Below are 22,764 nucleotides of genomic sequence, written 5' to 3'. Positions count from 1 at the left end.
CTCTGAATCCCAGCCTGGACCCCAACTTGGGCCTTGCTTACAGGCTTTCAAGCAAAGCTGTGGGCAATGGAGGGGGTCTTGCCAGTCAGGGGCTGTCTCTATCCTCATCCTAAGTACTGCTGTGTTGTCCATGCTCCAACTGCTATAAAGTAAAAGTACAGGCTGGATCATTTCATTGGGCGTACTATTTTTCTTCTATTTTCCAACTGCATAATATCGGTAAATTAAGAGAAGTAATGAAAGAAACATGACTAGTCATACTTTATCAGAAAACAATTGAGATCAGCTTTAACAATCAGATTAATACTTACAACCATCCTGTTTACAAATCCACTGTATACAATTGACTCGAGCAGTGTGACCGTTCAGGTTGGTTACAACAACCCTTTTCTTTAACAAAGAAAACACCAGTTAGTAAATTAGATCCTATCCCACAGAGAAATTAATAAAATAATAAAAACCAGATTTCAGTTTTTTTGAAGCTAATAAAAAAATTCAGGATTACTTCAAACAGAATCACCTTCCTTAATTTATAAACTTGTAACCATGGCTTAAACCATCCGTTCACTCTAATGCATTCTTTTTCACCACCTCACATTCCCAGTTTCGTGCGCTCTCATCACACTGAGCTCTCAAATCTTCATCTGCCTACCTCTTGCTTAGCACCCCTATCCCCTCTCCAACCCCTGCCCTTCCTATCTGGGGAGGCTGTCTTGATACCCCCGCTAGATAAGGAACCTCTTCCTCTTGCTTCCACAGGGCCTACTTCTACCATGCTTCCATCAACTCGAGGGTTTTGTGGACCAAAAAAACACCTTCAATAGAGGGATTCATGATTAATGGATAAAAACTCATGGCTTACTTTGCATGTCATGGCTAATCAGGTGTTGGGTTCTTGAGCCTTAATGACACAAGGTCACCAGGCCACAATTACTAAGGTCCTCAGACATCAGATCCCTTCAGGACCTAAGCCCAGGTTCCCTGGAGACCGTCAGACAGCTGCTTTCACCAACATTACTCCACACTTGGGCTTTCTTTACTTCACTCACTGCTGAAACAGTAACTCTACGACTACAGAGCCATCTTCTTTACAGCCCCTTTCTCTATTTATTACCAACTGCACTGGCTTCATATCCACTTACATGCCACCTGGAATTCTCATGGCTGAGAAAAAGATACACAGAGGTAAATGTACATAACTAATATATTTCACACATGGTTTATTTGAGGCTGGAAAACAATTTACAATATTTCATTTTCTCTTTCACTAGACTCAGAATTCCTTAGTGGGCAGAATTACTACCCATTAGCTTTGTGTCATTACCACCCAGTCCAGGCATAGCTCACAGAGGGTCCTCAAAAATTGGCTGAGTGAATATCATCCCCAAAACTTTATCTTAGCATCCGACATGCTCTTATTACTACGTGTAATTAAATGCCCACTCAGCAAATATTTAACAAAACAAAATACTTTTTAGGCTCAATATATTTTTTTTGATATGTTAAAATCCCCTAACGTGGCCACAGGTTATCATTAAAAACAAAAAATGTGATGTAAGGCATGGGTACAAATTCATTAAATAGCTGCAGAAAGATAGGCTTCTACGGCTAAGTCTGTCCTTGGCTGATCACCACTGTAAAGTTTACCCTTGGATTTATGTGTTTTCTCTTGCCAGTCAAGGGTGCGTGGCAATAACAAGAAACAAAAACTGGAAGGAGGCAAGCAAGCTCAAGATACGGAAAGCAAATACAACTATTTCCTATATAAACTTGAATCTGCAAAGGGTGTAAAGATAATGGAATTTTTAATCAAATCAATAAGGCAGTACAACAAGAAATACATATAGCTATCTCCTGCACTGCATTTTAATTTCCAGTACTTTACTTTTTATACTGAGGCTCTTTTTGTGAAGCTACTCTAACTTTATTGTCCAAAATTGGCCACCGGGGATCAAAACGAATTCTAGGAAGCATGCAAAAACCAGCCAGTTAGGAAGTTTGGTAGGCAAAGCGCCAAGAAAACAATCAACTGACTAGGTGAAGTTCAGGAAATGGGTTAGTTAAGTTCTGCCTTATAACTAGTGCTTAGGATCCGGTGAAGTTCAGGAAATGGGTTAGTTAAGTTCTGCCTTATAACTAGTGCTTAGGATCCCCACCCCCCTATGACCTTTACCCAATGGCACGCTCTTTAAAATCCCAAAGCTAAAATACACATGATGTATTTCTGAAATTCAATACAACAAATATTTATAACACTGCGAGAAACACAGAAATAAGACAGCAGCTGTAATAATGGATTTAATCCATACCTAAACTGCAAACCTTTTCAACCCAAACTAATTCTCTGACAGTAGTACAGTTCCCCACAGCAGGCTTCAGAAAAGGTTGCCATCACTCCGGTTTCTACGTAGGGTTAACAGGACACTGGTAGGACATGGTGACTCAAGCACGCGAGATGGCGCGCCCACCGGAGAGTCCCCGCCCAGACAACCTCCCCGAAGCAGACACCACCGTCAACACAGCCTCTGCGCTCTAGAGCAATTTACTGTCCGCACCGAGCGCATCCTGCAGATTCCGCCCCAGAAGCACACGGGGTCGAGCGATCGGCCACCTCTCTTACCCGAGGGTCATAGAGCACTACCGAACAGGACGTGCCGAAGGCCAGAAGTCCTCCGGGCCCGGAGCTCCAGCTCAGGGCTCCCCGTACTCGGTTCGGGCAGCAAAACACGTGAGAAGTCTCCAGCACGGGTGCCACCATGTTGCTGGCTGGTCAGCGGCCGAGACCTAGCCGCGCACTTCCGCCCTCTGAGCGGAACTACTCGCGAGGACACCTCTCCGGCTAGCGTTATCCGCACCGCGTTTCAGAGGCGGCCGGAGGCGTGGCGGAGGCGGCCCTGCCCCCGCCGGCCCCGCCCCCCGCCCGGGCCCGAGGGGTCTTCAGTGCCCGGCCGCTGCGATCTCTGCTAGTTTCTCTGGCCGAGGCCTAGCGCACAAACACGGCCTCCGTCCTAGGGGCGAAGACCCGGCAAGAGTAACTCCGGACCGTCCAGAAAGACCCGCGGCTCGAGTGCCGGGGAAGCTTAGGAACGTCCCGCTGCCCCTCACGCTCCGGCTCCCTGCAGCCGACGGGAAGCTTTAGCAAGCAAGTCTCGGACCTCAGAGAGGCGCAGGGGCGTGGGGGAATCAAAGGAAAGGTCCCCAGCTGGTCTCGGCGCTCACAGTTCAATCGGACTGAGCCTTCGCCCCATCCCTCCCCTGCGAGCCCAGCGGCGCCGGCGAACAGCCGGACGCGCGGATTCGCCAACGGGGGACGGGGTTCCAAGCCACATTGCGCATGCCCGGCAGTCTGGGCCGACGGAGGCGGTGGTTCCCGGCAGCGCGCTGCGCGCGGCGGTAATTAGTAATTGTCCTGTTCCTGGGAGGCGAGGGCGCGTGGGGCGCGGCTTCCCGGTGGCTGTGCGGCGGTACCCGGGACTGAGGGGCAGCGGAGCAGATGAGACCGCCGCTTCTCCGTGCCGTGTAGAGGGTTCTAGAAAGAGAGAGAAGCACGGGCCGGTTCCGAGCCCTCCGGACCGCCTGCGGGGAACTGAACCTGCGCGCGGGGCCGGGCCGTGGGACTGCGAGGCCGCGGAGAGGTAAGTCCCGCAGGTCCGGGAGGGGGCTGCCGAGGGGACGTGGAGGCCTGACGTCCCAGTTTGAGGTGCACAGATGGGCTTTGGGGTCCAACGGAGGACTTTTCTGAAGAAACGGTCTGTATTATTCATCGTCTATTCGAAGAAGGTAAGGTCGTGTTTAAAAATATAAAGCCCATAGAAGCAGTTGTGTGCCCTCTTTCCGGTTCTCTCCGCTCGCCCCTTTCTCCAGGTCCTTTCTTTCGGCGCTTTCTTTTTTTTCCTTCAACGCACGCGGGCTTGCAGGGATGGAGGTCCGCCTGAGGGTCGGCGACCGCCTTCAACATCCATCCTTCCCGGAGAAAGGCACGGAGCTGCCCCTGAACATTCCGTCTGTGCTCGTCCCCACCCACCTCGCTCCTTGCTTCTCTCTTACGAGTGATTTCTTAATGGTTCTCATGTCCTAGTAAAACTTCAGGCTCCAAAGATTGTTCTTTCAGGAGTCTAGCCCTGTGGTATTTGTATACTTCCATGTTCCACGGTTCCTAGTGTGATCGACCGCAGCTGTGCAACACTGCCGACATTGTTTGGAGCTCCCCCACGTACATCCGTTCATGTGGTTTCTCAGTCACCCTGTAAAATAGGGGTTCCAGCTTTTCCTGGTACGAGGAAGAACAGCTGAAAATGATGGAGCTAGTTCGCCCCAGGCCCTTGCTCTCTTGCTCCAGAATCCGACCTTTGGGTCTTTCCCTGGAGGCAGATGAGTTTGGTCACGATTACTGTCCATCATTGGTGCTGGACATCTGCTGGTCCTGAGATATCCGCTTATCTGGACTATACCTTCCTCGGTTTAACTGAATTCTGCTTTTCCAGGCTCCACTGGATTCCTGACTCCTCTTTGGAGCGTAGGCCTTTGGTTCCAGACACCATTGTCTGGATGAGTGATAGTTTGATAAAATTTTCACTGGTTTATGGCAAAGGTATTTTTTATGAAGTTTAATTTACTTAAGGAACTATTATTATCCAGTCATTCAAAAGAATGAGATTAGTCTATATGTACTGACATGGAAAGAGGTCATTTGTTGAGTGGAGGAAAAATAGCGCATTTGTGTGGTTAAAACACATAAAGCACATATCTTCTTGAGTATGCGTAGAAAATATCCTGAGGCACATACAAGAAACTGGCAAAGTTGGGTGAGTTTGAGGAGTGGTACTGGGAGAAAGAAGCCTTCAATTGATTTGTATATAGTTTAAGAAAAATTTTAAATGAGAATTATTCTGAGATTGCCATATTTACTCTCTTTGATGTTAAAATAATTGTTTTATGAAATGATGATGATGGTGGTAGAGGTAATTGGGTTTTGTTTTGAGTCATTGTTCTCAACACAATAAGAAGCTGCCAATATGGCTGTGGCCACATGGATCTCTCCAGTGTCTGAATTACTGTTGTTTTACAGTGCAAATCTCTTAGTACTCAACTGTACTCCAGTTGTTTCACGTTTTAGCAGGGTAGAGGCCAGGCCTCTAGTTCTCTATATTTTCACAGTACTTAGCAGTACACTTGTCACACTAAGTGATGCTTTGTAAACCTTGATTAGACATCAGTTTTCAGCATGAGAGTTCTTCATTGTTTTAGAAATGAAAGCAAGAAATTTTGTGTGTGTGTCTTCTCTAGGAAGGTGAAATGGCGACGAGTTTATCCGTAGTCTTGATCCTGACCTTCACCCTGTCAGTCACAAACCCCCTTCGTGAACCCGAACCAGCAACGGCTTTCCCTCAGACCACTGAGAAAGTTATTCCTAACTGGGAATCTGGCATTAATGTTGATTTGGCAGTTACCACACAGCGACATCATCTACAGCAACTTTTCCATCGCTATGGAGAAAATGATTCCTTGTCAGTTGAAGGTTTCAGGAAGTTGCTTCAGAATATAGGCATAGATAAGATGAAAAGAATCCACATACACCACGACCACGACCATCACTCCGACCACGACCATCACTCCGACCACGACCATCACTCCGACCACGACCATCACTCCGACCACGACCATCACTCCGACCACGAGCATCACTCCGACCACGAGCATCACTCCGACCACGAGCATCACTCCGACCACGAGCATCACTCCGACCACGAGCATCACTCCGACCACGAGCATCACTCTGATCACGAGCATCACTCTGACCACGAGCATCACTCTGACCACGAGCATCATTCTCACCGTAATCACGCTGCGTCTGGTAAAAATAATCGGAAAGCTCTTTGCCCAGACCATGACTCTGATAGTTCAGGTAAAGATCCTAGAAACAGCCAGGGGAAAGGATCTCGCCAATCAGAACATGCCAATGGTAGAAGGAATGTTTTAATCAAGGACGGTGTTGATGCTAGTGAAGTGACTTCAACTATGTATAACGCTGTTTCTGAAGGAACTCACTTTCTAGAGACAATAGAAACTCCAAAACCTGGAAAACTTCTCCCCAAAGATGTGAGCAGTTCCACTCCACCCTACAGTATCACAGAAAAGAGCCGTGGGAGCCGACTGGCTAGGAGGAAAACAAATGAATCTGTGAGTGAGCCCAGAAAAGACTTTATGTATTCCAGAATCACAAATGAAAATACTCAGGAGGTAAGATGAGTGTTATTCTTATTTTAATCAGTATGCCTGCCTATCAGTCCTGTCATTGCCATTCTATCTGTAGGTGTAAGGAGTTTAATAAAATGGTGAGGTTATTGAAAAGGGAATTTCTACTTTGTCAGCAAGGCATTTGGCCCAAAGTGTCCCTACTATGTTGTAAACATTTCTGATACAAAACTTGGGTGATACTAAGAATAGTGCTTCCTGCTCAAACTACCTTCTAATATAGAATTTAAGATAAGTATAGAAAGTAGATATCAAAGTTATTTGGGGGAAAATCTTTAAAGGTGAATATTATTAATAAAAGTAGAAAAAGGGAGGTAGAAAAGCAGGAGTGAGAATTTATGATTCAGGGAAAGGTGTGGTTGAAGGGGCGGAAGCATGCAAGAACAGTGTTACCTCTTTGGCAGACAGATCACAATGCTATCAAGAACAACATACTGGACAACTGAATGTCGGCAGTGAAGTTTTGAGTTCATTTGTTTTTCCAAAACGAGGCTTCCAGACTGTACACAGTTCGCCTTGACTAAAAGTGTCAAGAACAAGGAATTTGTATATGTTAATTTGCGAAACTTAAGTACTTCATTCAAACCATCTGTACTAATTCTGGGATAATCCTACCGGTACTAATAATGGTCATTCCCATAGCCACTCTGGTGATAAAGTTTGTTCCGAGTAGTATTAACCAAGAATTGTGAGAGTTTAAAATAACTTTATAGAAGATGAGAAACAGGTGCTACTGCCAATTTTGGGAGTATGAGGGGGGCTTAGATTGCTCAAAGGAGGTTCTCTTCAAACTAGTCAGCTAATTAAATTGTTGAAACAGCTGCCTGCCGGTACAGGTTTGTTTTATTACCAGCCTTGCCCTGCTCGAGAGTAATGTACATAATTTAATAGCCTCTCATACAGAATTTTTTTTGCCAGATATGTAGACAGAACTGAGCTAAGTTTTGCAAGTACGGTCATTGCTGGAAGAGTGATGTGTCTTGGGCTTGTTTAGGCCAGGTAGGGTAGCGTTAGTACTAAAACAACATATTTCTCAATCTCTAATGAACCCCATCTTGAAATTAAAGCTCATTTCCTTAATAGGTTTATACAATGAGTTAACAGGCTTGTGAATGTTCATTTATCCTCAAGCTTATTCCACTTGAGGCTTTCTCCCTGGGTGACTAGTGATGTGACTGTTTCTTCCAAGAAGAAATAGGCAGAGAAATGGGATACCACTATTGTGACACAGTATCTCCAGGCAGCTTGAGGCAAGTTCCAAAGTACTCAAATCAAAAGTTGATTTTAATTAGCGTTGACTTAAAAAATTAAAGAAGTAAGCTTCAATGAGGAAAGGGTGTTGTGTCATCAAACAACATTTTTGGATTCTCTAATGGGAATGCCTTTTGGTGATTTTAACTGTTTTGTTTTCTTCAGTGTTTCAACGCGTCAAAGCTGCTTACATCTCATGGCATAGGCATCCAAGTACTGCTGAATGTAACAGAGTTCAACTACCTCTGTCCCGCTATCATCAATCAAATTGATGCTAGATCATGTCTGATTCATACAACGAGTGAAAAGAAAGCTGAAATCCCTCCAAAGACCTACTCTTTACAAATAGGTAGAATTGCGTTATTAATGTACTAATAGTTTCCAATAAATACTTTTATGTTGTAGTTTTCCTTGTATTTACATCAGCCTATTCATTTTTCAGCATAATTTCAAATATGCCATTTTAATTGTTCTCTGCCTTAAATGTGAAGAAAGCGTGTTAGTCTTAACCTTAAAAAAAAAAAAAAAAGACTTCAATTATAACTTGTCTGTGTTAGTTTAGCCTTAGTCTAAAACAAAGGGTATGGGGGAGAAAACATAAGTTGTAACTTGTCTGAGGTTCTCCCATCCAAAATTTGGGCTTTTTATATGTTGTCACTGTTCAGGAGGAAGGGTCGGAGTTAATCTCTGCTGTTTAGGAGCCTAATTCTGATCTGTTTTTATTAGTAAATTAAACTAGGATAAGCTCTGCTGCTAGAGTGTACAGTTTCAGTGCTCAAAAACTATAATAAATAAGTAATCGCTTTGTTTACTGAGGAAATAAATAAATAATTGCTTTGTTTACTGAGGAAATAATTGCTTTGTTTACCCGTATCCTTTTCTTTCTTCCTTTGTTTCTTTCTTTCTCTCCTTTCTTTCTTTCTTCCTTCCTTTCTTCCTTCTTTTTTTAAACTTTGCCCTCTTTCATAATTTAGGTGTTATGGGAGCTAAAAACTCAGTTCCCAAGTGAGCGAGAATTCATGCTTATTTACCATTTTTTTCCCCTCCTTTCCACCCAGTTGAAGAATTTTCCTCTAGGCTCATTTCCACTAGGCTCTTTATCTGAAGCGTTTAGTCAGACTGTTCATTTGAGCCTATTTCTTGGTTAATGCTCTGTTACCACAGTCCTATTCCACTGAGTTTGTATTTTAACTTCCCTACTTTTACAAGTTGCTTTATGCTACTCCAAAGTCTGTACTTTACACCTTATCAATTGTATGCTTTTTCTTTTGTTCTGTTTTGTTTGCCAGCCTGGGTTGGTGGCTTTATCGCCATTTCCATCATCAGTTTCCTGTCTTTGCTGGGTGTTATCCTTGTGCCTCTGATGAATCGGGTGTTTTTCAAGTTTCTCCTGAGTTTCCTTGTGGCATTGGCTGTTGGGACCTTGAGTGGCGATGCATTTTTACACCTTCTTCCACATGTAAGTACGGAAGTTTGTCATATTAGTGTGTTTTATTCAACATTAAAAACATACATGTGTTTTTTGGGTTTGTATTAGAATTCTTTGCATTGATATGTATGAAAGGTTAGAAATTTGGTTTAGAGGAGTTGATTTTAACATATATTTGGTAACCAAAAGCTGCTTTTTTGTGCTAAATTTTAGGACATGTTCATTTTTTCACTTTTCTTTTTAAAGGGAATTTACTAAATACAGACTACTTTAACTTTTTGGAAACCAGTTAATAAAAGGAGACAGATTGTACCCAGATGTTAGTATTGTGACAGACTGCAGCAGTGTGAGTCACCTGCTTACATGTCAGTGTAATTGCTATAGAAACAAAAATGTGACTCTGTGTACCCAAGAAACTTAAGAGTTTTTCTTCAGAGTTGAATTTATGTATGTATTTAGAGATTTACACCTTGTGACATGACTAAATTCTTAAATAAAAACAAGTTTGGTGAAGTGGATTTACTTTTCCATTAAATATTTGGGATAGGTGCATAGGCAGGAAATATTTGGATCTCATTTTCTAAATTACCTTAGAGATTTGCAGGCAAATGGGGGGGAAATTACTCTATTCCTAGATTACTACATATCTCATCATGTTTCATTCAGTAGTGAAAGGTAACTCTTTTGTTGTGATGAACTTCCTGACTATCAGATGGCAGAGGTTCAGGAATACCTGTTGCACAAAGTGGTATGTGCATGTGACTCCCTCCCAATCTCCCCTGTGTTAGTATGTGCCACACCTGATTTCCTAACATGCAGGCACTAGTTCCCTGGAGGCTACTGGGCCGTGTACCTATGCAGGCAGTAGTTGCCTTGCAGACTACTGGGCACTGTACCTGGATTTCAGGTATGTGCCAGGGCCTATTACACAGACTGAGCTTCTTGTAAGCACACTGATGATATTGGTATGAACTTTTCAGCTGGGAGTATAAGCAATAAACACTACCTGCCCATTAAGTCTGGCAGTTCCCTATTATTTGTGGCCATGGTAACTTGTCAAACATTGAAAATACCCATTACCTATGTATTATGAGGATCATTGGGAAATGGATCTGTCTTTACACTGAATAGACCCACTCTTAAATGTTATAGTGCATTGTATACATTAAGCTCTAGAAAACTAGCTGCTTGTTGTTCATTTTATTTTTAATATCCAAACTTACCTTCATTCTGAAATATCCCATGAATTGCCTAATTCTGAATGATTTCCAATTTGACCTTATTATCTTAGCCCATTTTTCTGATGTGTGAAAGTAATGACCTTATAAAATGTATGTTCTGCTTTTAGTCTCATGCAAGTCATCACCATAGTCACAGCCATGAAGGACTAGCCATGGAAATGAAGAGGGGGCCGGTGTTCAGTCATCTGTCTTCTCAAAACATAGAAGAAAGCACCTATTTTGATTCCACATGGAAGGGTCTGACAGCCCTGGGAGGCTTGTATTTCATGTTTCTTGTTGAGCATGTGCTCACATTGATCAAGCAATTTAAAGATAAGAAGAAAAAGGTAAGAAAAAGTGTACTGAGTATGTACGATGCATCAGATGTTTATTTAGAGTAGCACTCTTAACTAAACTGTTAGTAGAACTTGTCCAGAGTATATAGTCTTCGTTTGAGATGGGGTTGAGTTTTCTTGAAATCCTTTTTTGCTCCCGGAGGAATTAACAGAGAGCAATTCTATACCTTTATAACCCTGGAGTTCTCTATCTCCGGAACTCCCTTCAATCTCATGAGAAGGTAGGAAAGGCAAAGATAAACATCTAGATAAATGACCAAACAAGGCACAAGCAGTGCCTTGAAGATCAGAAGCATGGTGATTATGGCCTTGATGGTGGTGATGCCTTCACAGGTGTGTACTTATCCCCAGACTCACTGAGTTGTATACATTAAATATATACAGCTTTTTATATGTTGATCATACCTCAGTAAAGTGGTTTAAGAAAAAAGTATCATGGATACATCATCAATATTTATTGGTAGTTATGATTCACTATGTGACTAACTTTATTCACTCCGTAGCTGAATATTCTGTTTTATTCGAAAGAGTTTGTGACATTCACAGACTTTCCCTTTACAAACTGTCACCAGAAAATAGTATGAAGCCAAAGAGTAGGCTCTTTATTCCTGGTAAAAAACAACTTTGAGTTGCCTGTGGTGATCTGCCTCTTTGACGTGCCCAGGCAAGTCGGTCAAAAGACTGTTGGGACTCTTAAAAAGGACACATACACATCTTGGACATTTGAATTTAACTTAAAACATTTGTACACTCGTTCTGGTCATTTGATGTTCACCAAGATTTTCTCTGAGTTGGAGTTCTGTGTGATGATTTTTTTTTCCTATAGCCATGCTGCTTCATCTCCAATTTCCAGTTTTGGCTGCTCTAAAATTGATCAAGAGGCTACACACTTGTAAAGCTATTTTGAATGTAGAATCAAAGTTTGGAAATTTTTAAAATTTTAAACATAGTTGTCACCTTACATAATTCGATAGACTTTTTTTTTAAAAAAAAAGCAACTGCCTTTGAATCTTTCAAAACCATTTAACTTTATTTTTCATAGAAGTAACTGTTCTCAACATGATCACATAGTTTGAACAATAAGTTACTAAATTGTGCAGTTAAAATAACAATAGCTGGCAAGAAGAGGCTTGAAAAATAACATCGTTGATTCTTGCTCAGCATAGAGCTCACTGTTGGAAACAAGTGCATGTGTGAACAGGAGAATAGCCTCCTGCTCCATCCTATGAATATTTGCCCTTATGGAGTTTACATTCATTAAAATCTCAAATTGCATATTTTGAACCTTCTCTTTACTGGACTTAAATTTAAAGGGAAGAAGTGAAATAATAGCTTATTCATTCTTCATCCAGGAAGTCATCTTCCATGTTCCTGTTGTCCCCACTGCTTCATGTGGACTGGTTTGAGAAAATTTCCTACTCTTTACGTTCTCTGGAATTATTCTTACCTTAAAACAACAAAAGATCATTTTTAGTTTTTTCAACGGGGGTGGTTGGAGGTTGGTTGGTTTTACCGTTTTTGTGTTCCAAATGCCATAATTTATTGAGCATTGTAATTTCAATTTGGCTTTCAAATTTTCCTTAAAGATAACTTGAATCTGTCCCTCTTTAACATGGAACTCTAAGAGGTAGGCTGTCTATTATCTAATACAGGACAATGTTATTCAAACTCTGGATTATAACTCAGGGAGTTATGAAAGCAATCTTGTAATATGATCAACATTTTAAAATGAAACAGTAATGTTACAGTCTATTGCATATATTACTATGGATATATTACATATATGACTGTGGATTGTAGTCAAAGTGTGATAATCTCTGTTCTAAACTAAAATAATTTCTACTAGAATGTAAGGTCTTCAGAGGACTTCTTTGTCTGGTTTATTGCTATATCTCCAATGTCTAGAACAATGACTAGTGCATAAGAGACGGTTAAAAACTATTTGTTGACTGTATAAGAAACATTAAACAGCAAGTAAGCATAATTTCTAGACAAAGACTTCCCACAGGAGTTTTGCAAACATTATTATATTCTCTTCCTTTTTAGAATGCATTAAGTATCTTTTTTCAAGGGCATCCAGATCTTAGTTTTACTTACTTAACGGTTTTTAATCTCATATAGTTCTCTCAAAAAGAAAAATAAACTACCCATTATATGGCAAGTGTTGGGAGCTCTTTGGAGCCAGGACAGTTTACCTAGGATTTTCCTGAAGACATCCATCCTGCACCCCTAGGAAATTCTGGGTATCATAGTTTTAGGTTACCTGCTATATATGTCTGTATAAAACCTCTATTCAAATTAGGGTGACATCTCATACTTGATATAAATAGTAATAGTTCAACCTCAAACTCTCTTTCTACCAGTAAGAGTTATTGGTCATACTGGAAACCTGAGAGTCATCTGACAGCTCCCTCCTCCTATAGCCAACCTAGTTTTATTAAATATATCCAGAGTCTTGCCATTTCTCTCCATCTTCTTTGCTATTATTCTAGTCCAAGCCATGCTTACCTCCCACCTGGGTGACAGGAGTTGCCTCCTAACTGGCCTGTGTACATTATTTTGTCTTCTCCCAATCTAGAGCAAAGCAGGCAGAGTGGTTTGTCTAAATGAAAATCTGATGAGGCTGGACTCCACTCCTTAAAATCCTTCCTTTAGTGATTTCTCATTGCTTATAGGACAAAGTCCACCACTCCTAACAGGTTTGCGTTGTCTGGTCTCCTCCAGCCACCCAGCCTTATCTCTCCCACCCTGTCTTGTCCTTTCTGTTCCAGTCAGGGCTGGCCCCTTCCTGCTTTAGGACTTGCCCATACACTCTTCTCCCTCCTTGGAATACGGCCTCCCTTTCCTTCCCCAGTAAACCCCTGCTCATCTTTAGTTCTTGGTATAAATGTCACTTTCTCAAGGAAGCCTGTCCTGGTATAAAGTGATGTTTATACCAGGAAAGTGACAAGCCTGTCCTGTCTTATTGTTATACACTCTTGGTTAGCAGATTACTAAATGCCTGAAGAAAATGCCTCTGGATGGTTCTAAATTGATAACCTGAGGCAGAGCTCAATGTTAATGCGTATGAGTCACCTGGGGATCTAGTTAAAATCTCCATTTTGATTCATTAGGTCTGGGTGTGGCCTGAGAGTGCATTTCTAACAAGCTCCCAGGGGATGCTGTGCTGCTTATGTAAGACCACACTTAGAGTAGATGACCTAGGGGACATTCAAAAAGGTGAAGGTGATTTTTCTACATTTCTATTATCAAGGCAGATTCTTCGCCTTTCTGCACAGTTACTGCACCCAGGAGACACTACTAGGTACTGTGCAAGGGAACTACAGGCCCTGCCCTTAGGTGGCTTTTATTCCAATAGAGGTCTGTGACTCTGTTGTCTTTTTCTCTCTCTCTTGCTGAACTATTTATTTAAAGCTGTATACATAAGCAAATCAACTATTTTAAAGTGTTGCTGTCCCTTTCTATTTTAGAATCAGAAAAAACCTGAAAATGATGATGATGTGGAGATTAAGAAGCAGTTGTCTAACTATGAATCTCAAATTTCAACAAATGAGGAGAAAGGAGATGCAGATGAACGTAAGTCCTTTCAAATCTGAGGGCTGGAGGGAGTTCATTGCTCTCGATTTGCCGACAGTTTGGACTGTCTAGAAAAAAGATGGGACCGTGTCTTTTTTGTTTTTTAATCTCATACTTTTAATTACCAGTGAGTTGGTTATTTCTCTGTGTATTTACATCTCTTTCCATAATTTTTAATTTTGAAATAAATTCAGATTCATAGAAAATTTCAAGAACAGTACAGAGAATTTCTGTGTCCTTTTCCTATATTCCCCAATTATTTTACCTACATTTATCATGTGCCCTCTCTCTGTACACATATGCACACATTTTTTTTCCTAAACCATTTGAGAGTAAATTGCAGATACGATGCTTGTTTACCCCTAAATACTTAAGTGTATGTTTCCTAAGAAAAAGGACATTCTCTTAGATAGCCATAGTTCAGTTATCAAAACAGGAAATTAGTGCTGTTGTACTGTAATTATCTAGTCTTAGTCATGCTTTATGCTCCCCACCACCCCCAAAAGGAAAAAATTGGTACAGAGTACAGTCCAGGATCAAATGTTGCATCTCATTGCCCCTTATTTTGGGTTTGTCTAATGTTCCATTGGCTTGATCAGTTTGGCAGGAATATCACAGTATTACTGTCTCCTTTTTAGTTACACTGTGTGCCACCTGACATGCTGCTCTTTATCGTGTATGGGTGGTGTTCATTTTGATCACTTGGCCAACGTTATGTCTACCATGTTTCTCCACTGTCAAGCTACTATTTTTTGTATAACTTAGCTGTCTGCTTGGCATTTCTTGTTGGACAGACTTAGTGAAGATTAAAATTTTAAACAAAACTCCTCACCATGACCTTCAAGGTCGTCCCTGCCCTCCACTCTCTCCCATTGTCCACTCTCTTCAGCCTCACTGGCCTCCTTTTCATCCTGTGAGCACACCAGGTCTGTCTCAGGGACTGGCACTGCTGGTTTTGTTTTTTTTTACCTGCTTGGAATACTGTTCTCCCAGATCTTCACATAAATTCCTCCAGTCTTTCACATCTCAACTCGGGTATCTCTTCCTGAGAGGCTTTCCCTGATTACCCAAATACAAAGGTTTTCAGTCGCTGCTTCATATTACCCCTTTCTATTTTCTTCCCATACTTTCTAGTGCCTCAAATTACCTTCTTTATACATGTGTTTTTCCTTGTTAGTGGCTTTCTCCCCACAAGAACGTAAGTTTCTTGAAGGCAGAAACTTTGTCTTGCTCCATTCTATCCCCGTTGTCTGGCTGGGTGTCTGGACCAGAGTAGGTGCTCAATAGATAGTTGCTGACTAAGGAGGGAGAAAAACTTCATTGTTGCCTCCTGCTTATTTGTAAGGTTTCCTGTCTAACTTTGTTTTCCAACATACTGTTTTTCTTTGAAGAGCAAGTGAAATGTTCTTGCTCTTCTTCCTGCATCTCTTCTCTTCAACCTTTGTAATGGACTCTAGTGAAGTGTATAATGATGAGAGGAAATAGCTGCCCTAGAATTGGGCCGCAGTGTCAGGAAAAGTGATACCAGGGTACAGGACAAAGAAAAACAAAACCTTATTGTTGCAACTTACTTTTCTTTATATAAGTAGATAATGGTTTTTGGTGATGATGGTATTTTGGATTCTTCTGTTTTTCCTTGAATTTTGCCCTCAAAAAGAGGAAGTTAGCAGGATTATGTATGTTTTTTTATTTCCAATTTTCAGTATTTTTTATTAAATATTTTTCTAAAATAAGTATGTGCTTCTTATATCAGGATAAAAGTCATCTTTGAAAAATGTAAGGAAGCAGAACAAATTAAAGGCAGATCTGGGGTAGTTATTGAAGAGTAACATTTAAAATCCAGTCTTAATATGTGAGACCATTTAATTTCTAAAACTCATTAAAATCTATTGATGTTGTTAATCAATAATACTCTAATGCTTAGTTCTACAGGTATATGGGAGAGAGCTGCCACTCTTTGAGATCATTTTTTACTTTAATTGTCAGTGAGAATGTTTGAAGTGTGTTTAAGCACATTAACAAAGCTTTCTGACTTTGTCCCAATGTCCTTTTTTTTATACCTAGGACCTGAAAGTTATTTACGAGCAGACTCACAAGAGGCCTCCCACTTTGATTCTCAACAGCCAGCAATATTGGAAGAAGAAGAGGTCATGATAGCTCACGCTCATCCACAAGAAGTCTATAATGAATATGTACCCAGAGGGTGCAAGAATAAATGCCATTCCCATTTCCATGATACACTTGGCCAATCAGACGATCTCATTCACCACCACCATGACTACCATCATATTCTCCATCACCACCACCACCAGAACCACCACCCCCACAGTCACAGTCAGCGCTACTCTCGGGAGGAGCTGAAAGATGCCGGCATTGCCACACTGGCGTGGATGGTGATCATGGGTGACGGCCTGCACAATTTCAGCGATGGCCTAGCAATTGGTACACATTTTCCCTTTGTTGGTTGAGTCTGCAATAGTCGCTAAATGTTAGATGAGATTAAGTGCTAGGAGCTGTGCCTAGCCCGTTACCTAAATTGTAACTACCAAAAGTTGTTTTAATTTGCAAGGTCTTAAGATCAGGCTCTAATGTGTTTGGAGCACTTGTGAGTTTTTTCCCCCTGTACATTTAAGTTTTCTTACGTGCAATATAAACAATACTTATTAAGATAAAAGAATCTTTTCTACCATTTTTTCTTTCATGCTATAAAGGAATCTTTGTATATCTGATAAGTTCAGTTACCAGTCTCTATCCAAAGAGGAAGTATAGAATTTTTGCAATTATTATACCACAATTAAGAGATAATAGAATACTTACAAATTTTAGTAACTTAATGCTGGACAAACCATAGAAATAATTACCGATTAGGCAGTTGAGGCCTGGTCAGGTGAACTACTTGCCGAAGGAGACAGTGCTGTTTTGTGGGCCGGCGAGATGAGCCCAGGCCTTGGCTCCCTGGGAGCCCGGTGCTCTTCTTCCTCTGTGCTGTGCACACAGAAGTGACAAGGAGGATACGCAAATGCTCCGTCAGGGTTTACAAGGGGTCATTTGTACAATATGTTAGCTTTGAAAAGGAGGAGAGCTATTTGTGTTAGACTCTCTTTGTAAGACAGTGAAAGAATAAATGTAAACCAATCTAATTACATAGAGAATTCCTCTGAGGCTAGTGAAACGTGTATACTCTTGACTGCTGAGTTTTTTCCCATAACCCTTTTAAAATCAGTTTATTTTATATTTTTAAATAGGTGTTTTATGCAGCAGCAATTACTTCTCAGGTTTGTGTAAGATCACCTTATCACTCTTAAGACAGCAGAACCTTCCCTTCTCAATCATACCAGCTTGTGCTCTGTTGGGAAATTTACACCTAATTGAATATAATCTGAGATCACTTACAAAGAAGATACAGAGTGCAATTGGGAAAGTTCTGTTTAGTCACAATCAGAATGTATTTTTTTTTATTTTGTATGCTGGTAAGATTTTGTAAAAACGCACCCACGAAATAATGTAGCCAATCCTTTTCTGATTGATTTCTACACAGGTGCTGCTTTTACTGAAGGTTTATCGAGTGGATTAAGTACTTCTGTTGCTGTCTTTTGTCATGAGTTGCCTCATGAGTTAGGTAAGAGAACCATATAAATGGTATTTTCCAGATGGCTAAATTGTCTTAGTGTCACTGGCTTTTGCTAATGATAGGTCTAGCAAGCTTCCTCATAACTTTTATACCTTCTTATAAGCCTGCTAACCTAGCCAGCTTTCTTTTCTTACTGAGCACTTTCTTTCCAGCCAGAATCTGACCCTATCAGTACAATTACATGATTGTCTATGTGGGGGTGCCAAAGAGGTACCTGGGCCCCCTTTCTTGTCCTCTTCCCCTACTAAGTATCTTATGCCAGCATACCAGTGACGTCATTGATTGTTATCTTCATACACACAATATGAATTAGACCACAGGAATCAAAGGGATCATTTTCCATTAACAGAGCAGTTGGCAAAGAAAATCTCATTGGAGCTGAAGGAAAAAAACCTTCCCAGGATTGTTCTGGATCCCAATTCATGTCCTTTTTTTTCTTCTTACAGATACATATTTGTACACACCATTTTCACTTTTGTTCCTTGGCATCCGTTCTGCCATTCAGAAGGCCTGCCATCTGCCTGCAAAATGCTTATAATCAACATCTAGTTTATGTTCCGTGTTCTAGATCCTTCATGCTCCATGAAGCCTGTCTTAACTCTTCCCGTCTTAATTTATCTCATTTTCTTTCTCCTTTTATAGCTAAAACATTAGACTCTTTAGGTTATTTATAAATTACCTTTATCGTTTGCTCATCATTTAATTTTACCCTCCTCTTTGTAGCCAATTATAAGCTCCTTGAAGATTGTACAAGAGTGCAAGAGTGGGTTCATGGTATTTATCACTCATTAACAAAGTGGGCGCCTTAAGAAAAACTTGGAATAAAAAAATATTTTTTAGTTTATAGAGCTGTTAGGGTGATTTATACTGGTAACACTGTTAGTTAGCCTTGGGTAATTCTTAATTTTGCTTTTTTTCTCTCTCTCAAAAAAATTGGAGAATTTCTTAAATCTAGGAAGTCTTTGTTTTTCTGTATAGAATGATCTCGATTTTTAAAAAAATTGTTTTGGCTATTACCTTAATATTGCAGTTATACTAAATATCTAAAAACAAGTAAAAGCTGCTGTGATATTTCATGGTAAGAATATAGTTCCCTTTCCACTCTGAGAAACAGTGATTTTCAGCAAATAGTTACTTTCTTCAAGATGATCTTCAAAGACCATTGCAAAAAATCTCTCTTCTTTAGCTCTAGGAAGTCTCTTGAATGTGTATCTTAAAAATGATTTTTCAGTGACTTTATTCCCTTTTTGTTTTCTGTCAAAGGTGACTTTGCTGTTTTACTGAAGGCTGGCATGACTGTTAAGCAGGCTGTTCTTTATAATGCTTTGTCGGCCATGCTGGCATACCTTGGAATGGCAACAGGAATTTTCATTGGTCATTATGCTGAAAATGTATCTATGTGGATATTTGCACTTACTGCTGGCTTATTCATGTATGTTGCTCTGGTTGATATGGTAAGTTTTCCAGAAATCAAATTACAATATTGACTAACAATAAAACAAGATGTTTAGTGAAACCTTACTTTAAAAAAGGCTTTAGATTAAATGCAGTAGTCGTGAGAAGTTGTATTCAACAAGAGAATATATAAAATATAGGTCCTTTAGAGTTTATCTTTTTGGATTGTTGATCACAAGTACATCTTTATCCTGCCTAATATGTATGAGGATACAGAGAAATATCTATTCCCTCTGATACATCTTTTTGTCAGTAGAGTCTCAGTAATATGCTTTGAATTGTGTATAGATTTGTAGGAAACCTAACACAAGCCACATGTTATCAGCATGCTGTGTGTACTCCAAAAGGCTTAAAAGTTCCCTATTGATGGACAAAGGAGATACACCTCTCTTTCATCAAAGTCCACATAACAATCCCACCAATCTTACTGCTAAAACTCTATTTTATATAGTGTAGTGCTTCCATATATCTGAACTCAAGTAAACCATATGTTACATTCAGTTCAGATACAGGCAGAAACTAAAGCAGGGTAATCAAATACAGCTCTCCATGGAGCAAACTGGACCAATATAAATATGACTTGCTGAGCGTATCATAAATAATCATTGTTAGTTAAACTGCTAGGAAATACTATGTGACATTATTAGCTAGAATCAGTATGTATGTGGTTATGTTTTAAGGAATTGACTCACTATATCCAGCCTACATATAAAGCTAGTCTACTGTCTACTGGCCTGCAAATTCTTATAAAAACTAATCTGTAGTTCTGAGACCTTAAAGATTGCTTTTTTTTCCTTCCCTTAGGTACCTGAGATGCTTCACAATGATGCTTGTGACCATGGATGTAGCCGCTGGGGATATTTCTTATTACAGAATGCTGGGATGTTTTTGGGTTTTGGAATTATGTTGCTTATTTCCATTTTTGAACATAAAATTGTGTTTCGTATAAATTTCTAATTAGGGTATAAATGCTAGAGTAGCTTAAAAAAATTACTGTCTATAGTTTGAATAGGTCATAGGAAAACGAGAGTTTGTATGCTGTGATATGCAGCATTTAAGGTTAGTGGAGTTTGTGATTTTTATATTGAATATTGCCATTTGTTATGCCTATGAGGTCAGTTATGGTGGTAACATAAAAGGTACATTTTAATATTTAAGTTATTCTATTTTGGGAATATAAGCTATATGTGCAATTTACCAATTTTACCAGTTTATTGTATAAACAAGATATTTGGCATGACATGTTCTGTATATTTCAGGAAAAATGTCTTGAATGTTTTTTCTAGAATTAATTTAATACAGTAATTCCCATGCTGGATTTTAGGCCTCCAAAGAACTGCTGGTATTTAGGAGTAAGAAGACACATGAAGCCTAAGATACCAATAAAGCTCGTACTGAATTTAAACTAAGAAATAAGGAGAAAAGAATATGTAAGAATTAAGAAGATACAGGTTTCTTACAAAATAAACCACACAAAACTGGTTATAAAATAAAAGGGGCAATTTTAGATTTAAATTAAAAAGGCATTATAAGTATAAAGTTACATTCCTAAACATTTTTGTCATAAAACCAGTGAGCACTTTCTATTAATTAGTTGTACATTTAACTTTGTATAGTAGAAACGTCTAAATATATTTAATGAAGTCAAGCACTATATCGCTTGACCAAGAAATTTGAATTTTAAAATATTTGGGTGGAGATACACCAGATGAGTATGACAGTTTATGTATTGCCAGAAGACTTGGATATCGCCAACTTAGGTACTGCCCGAAGTTACATGATTGGATGAGTATCTGGCTTACCAAATGTCAATGTATTAGAACTTTGAGATAAGGGCATTAAAACGGTACTGAGTATAATTGGATTTTTGGATTCAGAAAGTAGTTTGGTATCTTTCAGTGCTTCAGTGTTGTCATTATGAGCAATTGTTATTTTTATATAGTACTTTAGACATACTAGGGCTGTCTGTGGCATTCTCTAAATGTTGCTTTTCTACAAAATAAATTCCCCATGTAAGCTTGATGTTAGATGTCTGATTTTATTTTTTTTAACATCTTAACCATTTTCAAGTGTATAGTTCAGTAGTTTTAAGTATATTCACATTGTTGTACAGTGGATCTCCAGAATCTTTTCACCTTGTAGAACTGAAACTACACCTATTAAACAACTCCTCATTTCCTCTTCCCCCAGTCCCTGGTAATCACTCTTCTACTTTCTAGTTCTATGAATTTGAGATGTCTGATTTTATTCAGTACAATCAAGATTATAGTACACTTGTCAATTCATTTATATTACTGTATTGGGTGGCCTTATTCAATTTTAAATTATTTATCACAAAGGGCACTTCAAAAAATATTGGCCCACAGTTTGTTCCAAGCTATTCCTAGCTTTTTTTTTTTTTTTTTTTTTAACAACCAGAGCCTTAAGCTCAAGAAGCATTAACACCCTGCCCTGCATTCTAAAAATAATAAGAAAAAATTGGACAAGACGCTACACTTCACCTAGGGCCTACTAAGAGACAATTGGACAAGCATTGTATTCCCCAAACCAAATGAAAGGGATTGAGTAACAAGAATTACTTAAATTGGAGCTACCTGAGAGGATAAGATCAGGTATCTCCTTTGACTGAATGATTACTCTGCTTTAGAAGCCCACAGACTTACCCTAGTGCCACTGCTATATCAGTGCAAGATGAGGAAGTTCTGGAACAGCCAGAAGTGTTCCTCAAGTGTGGGGAACACAGACATGTGCCTATTCCTTTCACAGAGATTCTAAAGGTGGAAGATATACTCTACCAGCCCACAAAACAGGATGAAAAGGAACGATAGTTCTTACTCCAGTTTGAACCCATTAGTGGATATGTGGAAGATTTAAGTAATTAGTACCCATGGCTCTGTGGGGGGGAGAATGGACATTAGTGGAAAATGCAGATTAAAACATGGACCAAAAGCTGATTCTTTGGGCGAGGGGGCAACCCAGACTGATAGAAAAAAGAGACACAAATAACTTCAATGAAAAAGGATGTATAAATATAGTAGATTCAAGAAATCATAAAAGCAGATTATGTATTTGAGAACTATGGATTAATTTTCTGAAAAATGTAAATATTCACTCATAAAAATAGAAGGTCAATTACTGTTAAAATGATCACATCAGAATTCTCTCATTCCCCCAAAACAAGGCATTGTTTGCTCTTTTATCAAAATGTCAAGCAACACATAAATCCCTAATTTACCGAAATAGTTTCTGGAATTAGAAAAAAAACATTCATCATGTTAATTGGGGTTAACATAAACTGGATTTAAACCCACGCTGACAAAGATAATCTACCGTGGATTCTAAGACTCCTTATACATTCTTGCTAGCTATGGCAGGAATCTGAGGCCCTGACCACTCTTCCTGGGCCGTTTATCAGTGAACAACCTTGAAGGATAAGGTCTGAGACAAAGATCAGGCCTTGCATAATAGAGGTGAATTCCCCAAACTCAACTGCTACACAATCTCAAAACGTGCTGCATCCACCTGAGACCTTTCACTTTGCTACTATGGGACTTGGGAGGTCAAGAGGTACTGCTGCAAATGATTCTTGTG

General features: G+C 39.8%; 2 protein-coding genes across 5 annotated transcripts in view; one reads left to right on the top strand and one right to left on the bottom strand.

Moving 5' to 3' along the window:
* Positions 1-2,913, bottom strand: part of ELP2 (elongator acetyltransferase complex subunit 2) — a 37,800-nt gene extending 34,887 nt beyond the window's left edge. Inside the window, exons 1-2 of one of the 2 annotated variants that reach the window (XM_019740818.3) lie at positions 2,621-2,913; positions 312-390 (exon numbers count right to left, since the gene is read on the bottom strand). In XM_019740818.3, coding sequence (XP_019596377.3) covers positions 312-390; positions 2,621-2,758 — 217 coding nt within the window. In that variant the 5' untranslated portion in view covers positions 2,759-2,913. The remainder of the gene's footprint in view (positions 1-311; positions 391-2,620) is intronic. The other variant, XM_074340123.2, reaches the window with a different exon arrangement.
* Positions 2,914-3,246: 333 nt separating this feature from the next.
* On the top strand, positions 3,247-21,195 carry SLC39A6 (solute carrier family 39 member 6). 3 transcript variants are annotated; one of them, XM_074340125.2, is made up of 10 exons: positions 3,247-3,393; positions 5,287-6,240; positions 7,672-7,855; positions 8,796-8,965; positions 10,284-10,502; positions 13,982-14,087; positions 16,152-16,529; positions 17,626-17,706; positions 18,982-19,172; positions 19,978-21,195. In XM_074340125.2, exons 2-10 carry the CDS (start codon positions 5,296-5,298, stop codon positions 20,128-20,130), a joined length of 2,427 nt encoding a protein of 808 aa, XP_074196226.2. In that variant the 5' UTR covers positions 3,247-3,393; positions 5,287-5,295; the 3' UTR covers positions 20,131-21,195. The 3 variants fall into 3 exon arrangements, with proteins under 3 accessions (XP_074196226.2, XP_019596379.3, XP_088654088.1); XM_019740820.3 differs by having other exon boundaries at positions 3,248-3,635; XM_088797962.1 differs by lacking the exon at positions 3,247-3,393 and adding an exon at positions 3,504-3,639 and having other exon boundaries at positions 5,291-6,240.
* Positions 21,196-22,764: the final 1,569 nt, after the last annotated feature.

This window comes from Rhinolophus sinicus, chromosome 4 (assembly GCF_057876585.1).
Source record: "Rhinolophus sinicus isolate RSI-liver-muscle chromosome 4, RSI-T2T, whole genome shotgun sequence".
In the NCBI taxonomy this organism is placed as follows: Eukaryota; Metazoa; Chordata; class Mammalia; order Chiroptera; family Rhinolophidae; genus Rhinolophus; species Rhinolophus sinicus.
Note: the sequence above shows the minus strand (reverse complement) of the source record. Positions and strands in the feature narration are given on the sequence as shown.

Bases quoted from the DNA above. Each gene is read 5' to 3' on its own strand.
- SLC39A6 (XM_074340125.2), top strand. From the start codon at position 5,296: ATGGCGACGAGTTTATCCGTAGTCTTGATCCTGACCTTCACCCTGTCA. The intron at 8,966-10,283 runs GTAAGTACGGAA...TTCTGCTTTTAG, and splicing joins TTTTACACCTTCTTCCACAT to TCTCATGCAAGTCATCACCA. The intron at 16,530-17,625 runs GTACACATTTTC...ATTTCTACACAG, and splicing joins CAGCGATGGCCTAGCAATTG to GTGCTGCTTTTACTGAAGGT.